We start from the raw sequence: 15,806 nt of genomic DNA, 5'->3' as shown, positions 1-15,806 counted from the left end.
GGCTAGGGCCATGCCACAACCCCATCGGGGACCCTGGGGGAGCTCTTAGTTGATGTACATCAACAGGGCTCCCCCTATTGGTGGTTGACCCTTACTGGACTACCTGCATGGCAGGCAGGAGTCAGATATAGTCGTTTCAATGCCAGTGCCTAAGCCAATACCGCTCACATTCTGTAACCAATAAAGTTGTGGCCCAAATTTGCCCATTTAACCTAATATACAGTGGAACCTCGGTTTATGAACACCTTGGTTTATGAATTTTCGGTTTATGAACGCCGCGGACCCATCTGGAACGGATTAATTCACTTTCCATTACTTTTAATGGGAAAGTTCGCTTCAGTTTATGAACGCTTCAGTTTATGAACAGACTTCCGGAACCAATTACACCCATGTTTCAGTTTATGAACGCTTCAGTTTAAGTACTTCGCGGACCCGTCTGGAACGGATTAATCCACTTTCCATTACTTTCAATGGAAAAGTTCGCTTCAGTTTATGAACGGTTACTCCGCGGACCGTCTGGAACGGATTAATCCACTTTCCATTACTTTCAATGGGAAAGTTCACTTCAGTTTATGAACGCTTCAGTTTATTAACAGACTTCCGGAACCAATTGTGTTCATAAACCGAGGTACCACTGTACTGTGTCCAGGTGTTATCATTCAACATAAGGGGAGGCTTCGGGGTCTTGACATGCAACATCTAGGGACTCAAGGTTGAGAAATCCTGGTATATGCACTTACTTGAGGGTTATTCCCATACAGCAGGCATATAATATATAAGCTTGCACTGTCATGAATTCTATGAAGCAAGGAATAGGGTTAAAGGCCCTTCAGGGTGACCCGCTAGAAAAATACAAAACAGGAAGCAAATTAACTTGTGAAACTCAATTTTAATTTTATTTTTGAAGTGTAAATGTCCAATTACAAATAAATAATTCACACAATATAACTCAAGTTATGATAGACACATTTTCAGGCAGTTCAGAATAACAACCAAGATGAATGAATTTACATTAAATAACCAATTAGTACAACAAACAACTGGTCATCCATTTATGTTTTCAGCTTGGTCTAATATGTGTACAGCCTTTTAAAACAGTTCTCTCCTTTTGCCACTTTAGAAGACAACATATGCAAACAATTTTCATACAAGCCCAGAAGAACACACACATTACATTTACTTTAAAAATTTCAAAAAAATTAGTCAAATGGGTGAAGTGGAAGTTTTAAAGCAGGAAGAAAGAAAACCCAGCTTATGGAATTTTTGCAGCTAACAGTTATTTTCTAAAGGCTTCTATTCTGCTGAATTTGCTGCATAAATTCTCACGCATTATAGGCTCAAGGAAGTTTGTATTTCAACTCTATACATTTTTCTCATCTTTGCTAAAAAGCAAAAGCCCAGAGAACTCTTGTAGGCTTCATTTTGAGTTTTAATTGCACACTGCTTTTAGCTTTAACTTCAGCGAATTATTTTACTGCTAAAAAGACAGCTTCCCCTTGAGGTAAATAGATGTATTAATTGTAAACTGCATTAGCAGCAGCATCAGTAAAACTACATAAAAAGTGTTTCCTGACATAAAAGGGTACAATCACTGCTGCTTTATTCTTTTCTACGGAGTTTGCATGGGGCTCCATCACAAGACCTGATGAAATGAATGACAGGAAGCAATGCTTGGGCAATTTATTTTACATTCATTTCCACATGAAGCTTTGCTTTTCCTTGTTCAAGGATACATGCAGTATCTGGGGCAAAATGTATTGATTTTTTAAACCCTGGACTTTTTTATTTTAAAAAAATGTGGCACTTTTACAGTTCTATTTCCCCATAGTTCCTATCTTGAATGACTATGGACCTCTTCCCACATTTGCAGTCCTGTGGAAATCACATTCTTGTGGCTTGAACCTTTGTGGTTTTAAGCTGGCAAGATCCACAGGATCACTCACATGCAGGTGGTCACATTATTCACCAGATCCCACAGCAATGCGGAATCCTATGGGAAGGTAGATCCCCCTTGGCAGCAGGAAGGTGTGAATAAAGTCTTAATCACATTTAATGCCGAAATCCATCTTTCAACACTACTTCTTTTCACTGGGACAGGAAGTGAATGGTCCCAAATGTGCCTGTGGGTCAAAGCTAAAGTAGCATATAGCTACATAACAATCTCCCTACTATTTTGGAAAATGTGGCGAAGCAGCTTATGGGAGCTGTAGTCTTAAGCAGAGGGAGGAATTGATGAATCCTGTCTCGCTCGAGCCCATTTCTTTAATTCAGGACTGCTTCGCTCAACTGCTTTTCAAAATATCTTTTTTGCTTTGTGGGTAGAAAAGTGGCGATAGAGGCAGGCAAAAAGCAAGAAGGACTTTTCCTCTGCAGCCGTTTTTCTTTTTTAGAAAAAGATGTTTACACATATTTGCCATGCAATGTCTAGCAATGGCTTTTTAAAAAACGGCAAGGCTTTTAAGGTTCTGAAGCTACACAACTGCGTTTCCAAGTCTGGTTGCTAAGGAAGGCCTACTGCCTGTGCTCACTTCTACTTCTGGTCCTGCTGCAGAGCAGCCACAATGGCTTGCAGCCAGAGGGATGAAAGAATGCCCACAGTTCAACAGCCTAGAAGATGCTGCAGAACAAACAAGGAAAATAGAAAAGACTGCCAAAACAAAAACAAAACCCCACTCCTGCTTTTTAATTTTGGTGATCAAAGACTATTCATGGCCCATAGTCTTTTCACTTTGGTTCTTTGCTTTAGTACCTGAATCTAACAAAGCATGAAGAACCCTCCAGCATGAAAACAATTCAATGGAAATTAATAAGCTATTCCATGTAGCTACGTTAGGCCATTTGGTATCTTCACTGCAAACAATAGCTGTCATATACAACATTTCTCCAATAAAGGGAGCACAGCGATGCTCAGAAAACTAATTTGTGAGAATTCTCAGAGATATGTTAGCAATGATTTTAAAAATCCATCAGTTTTAATGACAAGGGTGAACCCATACAACCAGAAATGTGTCATCTAATGTTTCTAAAAAACGGAGGGCAGTATCTAACATTTGTCATTCTCAGGGCAGACCAACTGGACTCAATGGACTGATCAGTCTATTGATTTCAATAGAACAATGGATTTAGTTCTGGATTGTGTCACAAATGCTATTCCCACAAATTGTTATTAAAGAAGGTGTGAAACGTTTTAAAGCACAATAGAGGGACTAGATAAATGCGAATCCAGAAATTTAAGACGAAATAAATTATTTTTAACACCCATCTACCTTATTTTTCTCCAAATGAGTTTTCATTGCCAAGGCAACTTAAACACCGTAATTTTTAAAATGATATCCAAAGTGATTTTGAAAATTTAAAAAATGAACTTCAATTACTCATTTGCAGCTGTGGAATCATGTATCCTGGCTTAGATCAGGCTGCCCCAACCTTGTGCCCTCCAGGCGTTGTTGGACCATGCTGACCCTGCTGGCTGCGGGACGATGGGAGTCGCAGTCCAGAAAATTAGGTGAACAGCAGGTTGGGGAAGGCAGATTTAGATAATTCCATCAGCCTATTTTGTTCCATAACATAAAAAGAATAAACCAAATGCAAAGTCCTAATGCATTAATTGAGTTCCCATGGAATACAGTAGTTAATTTGCCTCCCCAATTAAAGCTTTTTAAGAAACTGTGACCACATATTTTTTTCAAGTAAAGGATGGGCATGATTCAACCAAAATTAAGCATTTGTAAGCTCCATTGTTTTCAGTGGGAGAGAAGTTTTCATTCTCCATCAATGGGTTTTAAAGTGCTTAATGCTGGCCAGAGACTGTACTGTCCAAAATCTGAATATCCAATGCCCTACTACCAAGATATAGATCCAAGGCCACTGTTTTTGTAATTTGATAGAAAAGAAAGTAAACCTTTTCAAATTAAAGCCTCTTCTACACTTGACTTACTCATGTACGGGAGAGATCAACCATTGCACCAGCAGATGTGCCTTCCCCCCCTTCCCCTCCCCACATTCCCAGCCCCCAACCTGCTTCAGAGGATCACCCAACCAAGTAAATTGGGGGGGGCAAGAGGGCTGTAGGGAAGAGGAGAGAGAGGAGAAATCTCATTTGTGGGATGTCACAATTGGATATCAATTACTCTATATCTTCTATATTCTCAAGTTGGCCATAGCAATTATATTTGTACTATTGTCAAGGGAGTAAGTAGATGAACCAAATATTGAAAGGTTTTCCAGATTTGAGACCTTACGTGGCACTTAAAACTTTCTCAACACATCATAATAATCTGGAACTCCAGTTAACCCTCAGATGTCCACACAGAACTGAATCAGCAGGGGTTGCGCCACCACTTCAATGTCAGGAAAAGCACTGCCTGCGCACTGCTTTCCCCAATTCTGCAGTCCGTCCTTTTCTGCTTCTACAGTTATCTGTGCACACACCAGAGCATGTAGACTGGAGCCCAATGGTAGTATTTATAATGAAGCACACAAAGGAACACATTTTCAAACTGAAGATTTGGGGCACAACAATGACAAAAAAAATGTGACTCAATCTCAAATACAGTTAATCTGGAAGAATATTTTCTTTCGAAACAAAACAAAAACCAGCAAATTATATGCCCAAGTAACTTGCGTTCAGGAATAAGGTACCAACAACGGGGTAATTAAAGACGACATTTCCATCAGCACCCATGACATTGAGACAGACAATAGTAAACAAATAACCATCAGTACATTTGAAAATGTTCTCCAACGGCACAATCCACCATGAATTTATCTTGTGCAAACCCCCTACACACACACACACACACACACACACACAAAATTCAAATCCATTTTGGCTAGGCTTGTGCAGGAGAATGTCACAATCGACTGTGTTCTTAAAACATTTGGGCTTCAGCTAGACCTGAACTGGACTGTAACTGCTGATTTATATGCACATAATAATAATAATAAAAGAGAGAGAAGCAGCCTGAATTGTAAAGCAGATAAAAATCAACACGCATAAAAGTCCCATCTTAGCAAAGGACATTGTCAATCAGAATGCAATTCATTTAAAACTGAGTTGTCACTAGTTTTAACAAGTCAATTTCTTTATAAAATGGCCTCAATATATTTTCTAAATTGAACTATGTCTGTTAAACAGATTATTCACAGGTGTCACAACTGCTGTGTTAGAACATACTTTGCATGACTCAAGCCTCATTCACCCTTGTTTTGCAGGAAGGCCTGCTTATATACAGCACTTTGCCATGACCATTTTTCCTTATTTCAGATAAAAATAAAATATATATGTAGGAGGAAATTGTCAGGCACATACTTCAGTTGTTACTTTATAAGTCAGAATATCAGACTACTTCTCTTGCAATTTTATACAAAACAATTGCACAGCAACAAATAATCTGGTGTTCTGGCCAACAATGATTTTCACCTATAAGTCATTTCATTGTACATAATTTCACATTGATACCTCTTTAATATTTAAATATTTACGTAAAAAAGGCCCCCAAACTAATCATTTTGTATATAGCCAAGTTCTCCCTCTATATATCCAAACTTCAAAAAGTTATGAATGGAACATTATACAGGATTTATAAATCAGGTTTAAAAACTTGAGGCTTCAAAATCAGGTTAGCCCATAAGGACATTTAGGAAAATCCACTCACTGACAAAGTAGCAGAAAAAAAAACTAAGGGAGGGAAAAAGGAGACAGACACCAATTTTCTGCCTTAATATTTTACTAATCCTGCCAGTCAAAGACGCTGATATTATCAGAAGAAACAGCATAAGCTGAGAGTGAGTAAAGATGTTTTTAATGTTGGTCCCAAGTGATGAGACATGTGATTCAAGTATTTCCTATTTGATCTGAGCTCACCATAGCAAAGTGGTGCAAGAAAAAAACCATTATTTTATTGTTGTTCCATACATTCGATTAATATCTTCCTGGTAGTGTGCAGTAAGCTCTTTCCGTTTTAGTTTGAAGGCATCTGTCACCAAGCCCGTCTCTGGGGTCCAAGGTTCAGGACTCAAACGAATTTTGAGTGGGATTTCAAATTTCTCCAAATTAGCTACAATAGCAGAAAAATAAAAAAAGATCAAATTATACACTGTATTTAAAGGGGGACAGCACAGAGCGGGGAAAGGTGCAGAAAAAGGTCAACCAAAACGATCAAGGAACTGCAGCATCTGAGGAAAGGCTAAAACATTTTGGACGTTTAGCTTAGAAGAATGGGAATCACAGAGGTTTTTTAAAAAATAGGTATGGGGTGCAGAAAGCAAGTTCTTCCCGCTTTGACAATACAGTACTAAAATTGGTGTCATCCAATAAAAGAAATTGGCAGCAAATTCAAGGCAGACAAATGAGGTACTTTACACAATGAATCATTAATTTGTGGAATCCCATGCAATGAGATGTGGTGAGGGACATGAGCTTAGATGTCTTCAACAGGAGATTAGTCACATTCCTGGAAGAAGAGTATGTGAATGGGGAATATGAACAGCAACAGCAGGGAAGAGCTGTTGCCTTAATGCCTTGGTTGTGGACTTCCTGGAAGCATTTGGTTGGCTAGTGTGGGAAACACAGGATGTGGGAAAGCAGATGAAGCTTCTTAGGGCTCTTCTCTAATTTTTTCTTGTTTTTTAAGCAATTCCTCAACAACTAGTGGTGATGAAAATGAATCTAATATTTTCAAGGAGATCCTATCACTTTTCTGATACCTTTCTTTAATTAACGGTTGTTCTGCATTTTTAACATTTAGTTCCATGCAGTAAATTCAGCATCTTTTTTCTTTTTTTACAACAAGTACTTTGCAACTTTGCTTACCTATGTGAGCCGCTTCAGTTATAATCTTCTGTGCTTCTTTTTCAATTTCAGGACTGTTACATATCTCCTCCACGGTTCCTTTAAATCCTTTCTTTCGTGCTAACTCTTTAAGTTCTTTATGGTTTGGCACAACAAATCCAATGACGTAAGATTGGAAACTAGAGAGAGAGAGAGAGAGATACACACCATTTCAGATTGATGTTTATGTTTCTTCTTGGCTTTATGCAACTTTCAATATTTTTACTATACATGGATCAGATTTTTCCTAAACTTATGCCCAAGTATAGAGTGGAGCACATGTTACTTTTGCCAAAGAGTTACTATTGCAGTGTGCACCCCATGGCAAGTTTACACTGTAAAACCATCATACCAGACTTGCTCAGACATAATATCAAAACCATAGTTTGACGTTATAGGAACAAACCTTTAAAGACCCTCAGCAATAGAGCCCCTGGGAAACTGAAGGAGCAGGGAATACTTTTTTTCAGACAAGGAGACAATTGTTAAATCTTACTGATTAGTTAAATCTTGTTTGTTATATGTCACTAGGAGTTGATGGGGAACAATGAAGATTTGCAACTGCACTTTCCACAGCACACACTAGATTAAAATGAACAAAAACAAAACACCTCTGTCAGGCAAAAAGCTATTTCCTACTCTTTTTATTTGCTTGGTACTCTTCCTCCTTCCTAGGGGATCAGGGAAAGGCAATGGGTGAGCCTGGGCTTGAAGACACTCCATTTCTCTAGGACAAGATGTGGGAAGGAGAGCTTAAGGATTCCAGTATCTGCTTCCGGTGTGAACAGCTGTAACATGTAGCCATGATCTGAGCTTATGGGAGTTCTGTGAACCAATTCAGCAGTTGGTCTTGGGACAAAGAAATCTTAGCAGTTACCGTCAAAGACAAGTAAATAGGGATGTTTTTGGACAGTAACTCATAGCTAGCTTTAATTTTTCTTCTTCTTTGCATTGATTCACCACCTGGTGATGAATGGATCAGAAAGAATTTATTCTCCTATCAAGTCTATGCAAATTCAAAAGGGCATGTGATCACTTTTCAGCCAAAAGCATATAAAAGTTTCTAGATGCATATATTGCTCTAGCACAAACACAAGATTACATGGGCTGTCTTACCTGCTCGCATATACACAAATATTATCTATCAGTGGAAGATTCTTCAAAGCAGCTTCAACTTTACCAAGAGACACATATTCTCCCGCTTGAAGTTTTACAAGGTCTTTTTTCCGATCTATAAAAAGGGGAAATAAAATGAATGTGATATTCATTAAAAGTTCAGAATACATTAAACACAGGTTTACAGGAGGAGATTCACTGCAGACGTGCAGTTTATTTTATTTTTATTTACTTAACGGATTTCTATTCTGCTCCACAAAGCAGCTCACAAAGATATACAAAACCATCCAAATCCTATACAATATGAAACCATTTAAGATATCCATTTCCTAACACCAAAAGCCTAATCATCAATATACAGTGGAACCTCGGTTTATGAACACCTTGGTTTATGAATTTTCGGTTTATGAACGCTGCGGACCCATCTGGAACGGATTAATTCACTTTCCATTACTTTTAATGGGAAAGTTCGCTTCAGTTTATGAACGCTTCAGTTTATGAACAGACTTCCGGAACCAATTACAGTTTAAGTACTCCGCGGACCCATCTGGAACGGATTAATCCACTTTCCATTACTTTCAATGGGAAAGTTCGCTTCAGTTTATGAACGCTTCAGTTTAAGTACTCCGCGGACTGTCTGGAACAGATTAATCCACTTTCCATTACTTTCAATGGGAAAGTTCGCTTCAGTTTATGAACGCTTCAGTTTATGAACAGACTTCCGGAACCAATTGTGTTCATAAACCGAGGTACCACTGTAATAGTAAAAACTAAAATACAGTAATGAAGTGAAGGTCTTCAGGTCCATCTTAACAGAATTCCATAACCACTCCCTCTTCAGAGAAATCTGAGATTTAATGATCTAGACTGGATTTCTGTGGCTAACTTCTGCTAATGTGCTTAGCCCTTCAACAGATCAATCACGTGCTAGACTTAAAAAAAAAATCTTGCATTAAACCTTTTGTTTAGTGTCTTCATAAAGTCCCACTACATGTATTTAAATCTTGAACATGCTCATATAAATAATAGAAAAACCACGTTCATGGTATGAAATGGTATTATTGCAATAGTCTAGCTCAGTCAAGTATTACAGGATTAACTCACCAATAATTTTTAGACAACCATCTGCCTGGAATTCCCCAATGTCACCAGTGTAGAGCCACCTCTGTCCGTTCTCATCCACCATGAAATCACTTTGGGTTCGTTCTTCATTTTTGTAGTAGCCCATAGTTATGTTCTGACCTCCAATAACAATCTCACCTCTAGGATATGGTTTGTCTGTGTTAAAGTAGCCACCTACAATAAAAATTCCATGAAGTGGGAGTGTTAATGTGTAAATATGTATATATTTTTAAAATACAGAGTAGCCACATTCCAAAATATGTTAGGCTATGTTTCAAGGCAACATAAACTTGAAAACCGTATACAATAATACCTCAGAATGTTACGATGCCCAAACCACTGAGGAGGTGCAGAGGAAGGAATGTTCTAACAGCGCAAGTATTGCAGCTTGCCAGATAGAACAATCCCACTTTCCTCCCTTGTGTGCTGTTCTGGGTTGTCTCCTGACCCCAGACAAGCCAATTTCAGGAAGCACGGGATGCGAATCAATTTGAACTTCAAAAGCTGTCTAGAGGTGTAATTAGTTGATTGTGCAGCTTATTTAGATAACAGATGAAATGAGATGCCACTTCACACATACTTGAAATAAACGATAAATTGCAAGAACTCTGGCCAAAAGAACAAGATGGATTTCAAATAAATCTTCACAAGGTTTTATTGATGTGATGCGGAGTTTAAATGGGAATCAATCCCAATGTTGAAGATAAATAAAGGTAAATTCCAGTAAAAATCAGGACAAGGCCTGTTTCGACTATTCTTCGTCAGCTGGAATATTGAGAAAGTTGAAATGAATCTTAGAATAATTCTCCTTACAATAAAAATTCATTCAGATCTCTAAACATAAAGTTTTATCATATGTAAAAGACAGAGACTATGTTTAAATGAACATAACTTCACACATACTTGGCAAAATGGAAAAGCATATATTATGCAAAACATGTGCTCTTCCAATATGCAGATTACTTTTCTCAACATAGAGGTTAGTATGTGCAGTGGCCCTGAAAGCAATGCCTAAGAACAAGATTTTGAACCCAAGTCTTCCACATCTGAATCCAAACAATCCACTCTAACACACAGCTGTTAGGGTGCGAGTTTTATAGACCTAGTTGCCTACATTTATCTCATTAACAATGACTCACAGTTTCCATCATGATGCTCAAAGTAAACAGGGAAACAAATCAAATGCCGGTTACACTGAACTTTAGTGAATCCAGCATTTTGAAGCATTGCAAATCCTTGTTTATGTTTCTCTTTGTTAATATTTCTTTATCTAGCAGACTTTATAATATAATTTAAAAGAGAAACAAAAATATATAGTGCTTGGATTATTTCTCCAGACTGCTGAAAATAGAACAAATATACTGAAAATATTGCTTTCTTTTAAGAATATTTATTCCAACATTTCTGTGCACAATACGACAGGTGATTTATTTAAAATTTGACACAAGATGTTCAGCTAGAAAACCAATGTATCATTTCTTTCCAGCATGAATTCAGCACTCCTATTTCTTATGGAATGCATCCATACTCATTTGCCTTGCATAAGTTGTGACTGCTGGAAACCACAGGAGAGAAGAGCCCTGTGGTGCTCAGGTCCTGCTTATGAGTTCGGCATGTGTGGCTGGTTGGACACCTTGAGAACAGGGTGTTGGAGTAGATGGGCCATTGGCCTGATCCAGCAGGCTCTTGTTATGTTCCTAGGTTGACATTTCTCTTGTCTGAAAGACGGGAAATAAGAGCTCCAAAAACCCCTTGTGCCTGTAACCTGCACATGGCAGATAGGGGAAGACTAGCAGTATCTGGCTATGTGTGGGCAATTTAAGGGGAATTCTATGGAGACTTAAAACACTTCACACCTGGGAAAGAGGCAGCAGTAAGATATTGTGTAGAATAGCAAGAGATCATAAGTTTGCAGCCTTAGGAAATGTAATTAGAGACAGGGGAAAAACGATTGTGTTTAACCCTTTGTTTGTTCTTTTTTATCAGTGGAATGACTAAGCTGTCTCTCCACAGGCTACTACTTTTTGAGATGTCTGTTGGGAAGACACAAACAAACCTTATGCTAATTGATAAAGTGCACCTTGTGGGGGGGGGAGGTTTAAAGGAAGGGTGAGCTGAGCAGAGGGGTTTTAGCTAAGAACTCTCTTTCCTCAGATGGCATGGAACCCACATCATGGGTGGTATTCAGCTGGCAGTGAGGCTGGAGGAAAACAAGCAACCTGCCTCTTGACCTCAAACTTTTCACCGTGGAACATAAGGCAGGGAAGAATGTGTGGCAGGGAGAACCTGCGTTTGGGGTACTATGCTCTTTTTTTAAAAAAAAAAGATTTTATTCATATCACAAGAAAAATACAAACATACATTAAAAATACAAGATATTCAAAATCGGATCATTTCATTATCTTCTCTATTATCTGTCAAGGTTATAACACAGAAAGAAGTCAACGAAAGGCAGAAAAAGAAAAGGTAAAAAGAAAAAAAAGAAGAAAAAGAAAATAAAGAACAAAGAAAAATTAGAAAGACATTTAATTAGGGGGGGGGACTGATTCAACAGTCAATCATAACGTAAAATCATTATTTCCTGCAGCACTTCCGCCGCTTTCCACACAGAGATTTAACAATTCATTGCTTCATTATTCTGTCCTTTTTTTTCACCCATTACATTATTGTGCACAAAAAAGATTTTAACTCTATATTTTCCTTTTGTTTTCAAGTCCTGCACAGTTAATCTAGACATAACCATGTTCTATTTCCTAATCCTGATTTCCTTAAATATTCATTTAGGCATTCTCACTGGTTTTTAATCTTGTCTTTCGATTTATGTCATATCGTCTGTTAATTTTGCCAATTCCAAAATTCCAAATATTCACAAAGTTTATTGATCCATTCCCCTTTCGTTGGAATATTGGGTCCTTTCCAGGCTTTTGCGATTATTATTCTGGCTGCTGTTGATGCGTATAAGTAAATATTTATCTTGTCCTGGGGTATATGACTACCTAAAATTCCTAACAAGTAGGCTTCTGCTCTTTTACTGAAAGATGTTTTTATTAGTTTTTGAGTTTCTTCATGGATCATTTCCCAGAATTTTCTGATTTTTGGACACGACCACCACATATGGTACATAGTACCAGTTACATTCTGGTATTTCCAGCATTTATTACTGTTTTTACTCATTTTTGCTATCCTATCTGGAGTTAAATACCTTCTGTAATGTAACTTCATGAAATTCTCCCTCAAGGTATAGCATGCCGTGAAATTTATGTTTTTCCCAAAACTCTTTCCATTTGTTGTATTCTATTGTAATTCCTAAATCTTGTTCCCATTTCTCTATATATTTATTTTTTGTTTCATGCTCTTGCTCTGTTTCATCTAATAATCTGCACATTTTCGAAAGGCTTTTTTCTTTACTATTAAGGATTTTTTCCTCAAATCTTGTAGTCATACAACCAAATCCTCTTGTTTTTGTGTCCTTGTCAAATGCTGCTTTTAGTTGAAAATATTCAAGCCAGGATATTCCTCTTGCTTTAAGTTCTTCATATCCCTTTTATTTAATACTTCCGTTAATATTTTCTGTAATTTCTCTATAAATTGGCCATGCTTCTTTTTTATAGCATTTTAGGGTGGCCTTTGCCTCCACCGGTGACGTCCACCAGGGGGTTTTATCTATTATTTTCCCTTTCGTTCTTTCCCATACTTCCCAAAGAGCCCTCCTTATTGTATGATTTTGAAATTCCTTATGTTGCTTCCCTTTCTCGTACAGTAAATACCCATGCCAACCACAGATTTATTAACTCCCTCCAGTTCCAAAATATCAGGTTTTTTAAAAGTGAGCCAGTCTTTCATCCAAGTCCAACAGGCTGCCTCGAAATATCTCTTCAGGTCGGGTAAAGCAAAGTATTCCATTTTCATTCTTGCTTTTTTTTCCCCTGCCAAATAAAATCTGCCAGGTCTCTTTGCCAATCTTTAAGATGTTTGGTTCCAATTATAATAGGGATATTTTGAAATAAGAACAGGATTTTAGGTAAAATTATCATTTTAATCATAGAGACCTTGCCCCATATTGAAAGATTGAGATGTTTCAATTTTTCTAAACTTTTTTTAACTTCCTTCCATTTCCCAATATAGTTGTCTTTAAGTAAATTTGTATTCTTATTGGTTATCTGAATTCCTAAATAATTTTCAATATTTATCCCGGTTAATCTTGGCAATTCCTCTTTATTTTTTCCTCTCATATTCTTTATCAACATTTTAGACTTATCTTTATTCAATTTGAATCCCGATACATCGCCAAATTTTTCCATCTCCTTTAATGCTTTCTGAATACCAACCTCTGGGGTTTCAGTCATGATAATCACGTCATTTGCGAACAATTTAACTTTATAGCGGTAGGTTCCCAAATTAATGCCTTTGATTTCTGTATCCTTTCTTATTGTTATCAATAGAGTTTCCAGAGTCATAATAAATAACAAGGGAGACAAGGGACAACCCTGTCTGGTTCCTCTCTCAATATTGAATTCTTCAGTAATCTCGTTATTTATGATTAGTTTTGCTTTCTGTTCCCTGTAAATCGCCTTTATTCCATTTAAAAATCTTTGTCCAAGATTTAAACTCTCACATGTACAGCATAGAAAGCTCCAAGAGACGCTGTCGAAGGTTTTCTCCACGTCTACTAGTAACACCGCCGTTTCCTTACTTGGGTTTAACTCTAAATACTCCATCAGGTCTATAATTATTCTAATATCTTTTATTTGTCTCCCTGGGAGAAAGCCCGCTTGATCCCTCTCTATTATTCTATTTAATACATTTTTCATCCGATTCGCCAAAATCCCAGTAAAATTTTTATAATCTATGTTTAGCAATGAAATTGGCCTATAATTTTTAATTAAGTTCATATTAGAGTCTCTTTTTGGTATCAGTGTTATTAGGGCTTCCTGCCAGGACCTTGGTGTTTCTCCTTTTTCTAGTATTTCATTCATTATTACTTTGAGTCTAGGTATCAACAAATCTTCTAATATTTTATAATATTTGACTGAGATCCCGTCAGGCCCTGGCGACTTCCCTTCTTTCATTTTCCTTATTACTTTTCTTATTTCCTCTTCTTCAATTTCCGCATTAAGATGTTGGTATTGTATTTCGTTAATTTCTGGCAAGTTATTTTTTGTCAGATAATTTTGAATTTCCTTCTCCTCTTTCCTTTCTTCTTTATATAATCTTTTATAATAATTTATGAAACTTTCTTTAATTTGTTGTGCTTCCGTAATTTCTTTACCCTCCTCCACAATTTTTTTTATTGTTTCTTTCAATTTGTTTTTCTTTATTTAACCACGCTAACATTCTCCCGGGTTTATTGGCTTGTTCAAAATACCTTTGTTTTGTCCACAGAATTTTATTTTTAACTTCATTATTTATTATATCAGATAAGTGAGTTTGTAGTCTTTTAATATGTTGTCTTAAATCTTCATTACTTGGGTTTTTTTATCACGTCTTTTTCTTTCTCTCTTATTTGTTTATTCATCTCCATTATATTTTTCCCTCTTTCCTTTTTTATCCTCCCCATTTGTACTATGCTCTTAACACATGTCCTCCCAAGAAGAAATTTTCTCTCTCACGAGACATCACTGTTTCCTCCCCTCCACCTGTTCCTAAGAGTTTCAGTGGGCTGCTTCAAAGTCTTGGAAATAGTCAAAGGACAAGGATCATCAAATGCAGGACTACATCTCCAACCCACATCCCAGGCGCTGCTGGCTGTTTTCAAAGCTAATGGGAGGGAAATATCATCATGGGAGAGCTGATAAATGATCTCTGATGTTAGGGCTAGTTCTGCTTTCATAGGTAGATTATGAAACATCAGAGGGAGTTGCTTTTAGTCCAACCACCCACAAGCCAGCCTTTGGAAGCATGTTAATAGAGCTCACTGGATGACTGCCACATTATTCTATTTAAACAAAACATTTCAAAGCCTGTCTTCAAACAAAAGGATATTAATCACACATTGAATAAAGTTTCAGTGCAAAAGAACTTCCCACCTTCTACCCAATTCATGAGCTTGATTTCACAGCAAACCAAGGGTGCTCCCACTCTGCCTGTGGCATAGTCCCAAACTGAAATTTTGGAAAATAAGACATCATTAGGAACTCAAGAAGTACAGCTTAGAAACCATCTAAGTATTTCTTCGAATACCCCATGCAGCTTTTTTTATTTATTTAATAGAATTTGTATACCACTTAAATTACAAATCCCTCTAAACTAGACATTAATAATTATCAATAAAAGTCAGGTGTAAAAACAAGTTAACCTAAAAGAGTGACAAATCTGCAGTTAAAAATACATTATTATAGAAGAAAATTCCATATTAAAATGCACGTCAACTTTACAGAAGTATTTTGGAGTAAAGTACACAGGTGGTGCTGTGAGTTAAACCACAGAGCCTAGGGCTTGCCGATCAGGTCGGCGGTTTGAATCCCCGCAACGGGGTGAGCTCCTGTTGCTTGGTCCCAGCTCCTGCCAACCCAACAGTTCAAAAGCACATCAAAGTGCAAGTAGATAAATAGGTACTGCTACAGCGGGAAGGTAAACGGTGTTTCCGTGTGCTGCTCTGGTTTGCCAGAAGCGGCTTTGTCATGCTGGCCACATGACCTGAAAGCTGTACGCCAGCTCCCTCGGCCAATAACGCGAGATGAGCGCCGCAACCCCAGAGTCGGTCACGACTGGACCTAATGGTCAGGGGTCCCTTTAC

At 37.5% G+C, this 15,806-nt stretch overlaps 1 protein-coding gene across 6 annotated transcripts in view; it reads right to left on the bottom strand.

Annotated features, from left to right (window-relative positions):
* Window positions 1–869: 869 nt before the first annotated feature.
* Window positions 870–15,806, bottom strand: part of ACSL3 (acyl-CoA synthetase long chain family member 3) — a 60,840-nt gene continuing 45,903 nt past the window's right edge. For all 6 annotated transcript variants that reach the window (XM_088670840.1, XM_088670836.1, XM_088670837.1 and 3 more), the window contains 5 exons: window positions 15,097–15,171; window positions 9,053–9,244; window positions 7,949–8,063; window positions 6,815–6,972; window positions 870–6,059 (listed from right to left, as the gene is read on the bottom strand). In XM_088670840.1, coding sequence (XP_088526966.1) covers window positions 5,896–6,059; window positions 6,815–6,972; window positions 7,949–8,063; window positions 9,053–9,244; window positions 15,097–15,171 — 704 coding nt within the window. In that variant the 3' untranslated portion in view covers window positions 870–5,895. The remainder of the gene's footprint in view (window positions 6,060–6,814; window positions 6,973–7,948; window positions 8,064–9,052; window positions 9,245–15,096; window positions 15,172–15,806) is intronic.

The sequence above is a fragment of the Zootoca vivipara genome, chromosome 5, assembly GCF_965207765.1.
Source record: "Zootoca vivipara chromosome 5, rZooViv2.hap1.1, whole genome shotgun sequence".
Taxonomy (NCBI): Eukaryota; Metazoa; Chordata; class Lepidosauria; order Squamata; family Lacertidae; genus Zootoca; species Zootoca vivipara.
This window is presented reverse-complemented; position numbering and strand designations above follow the sequence as displayed.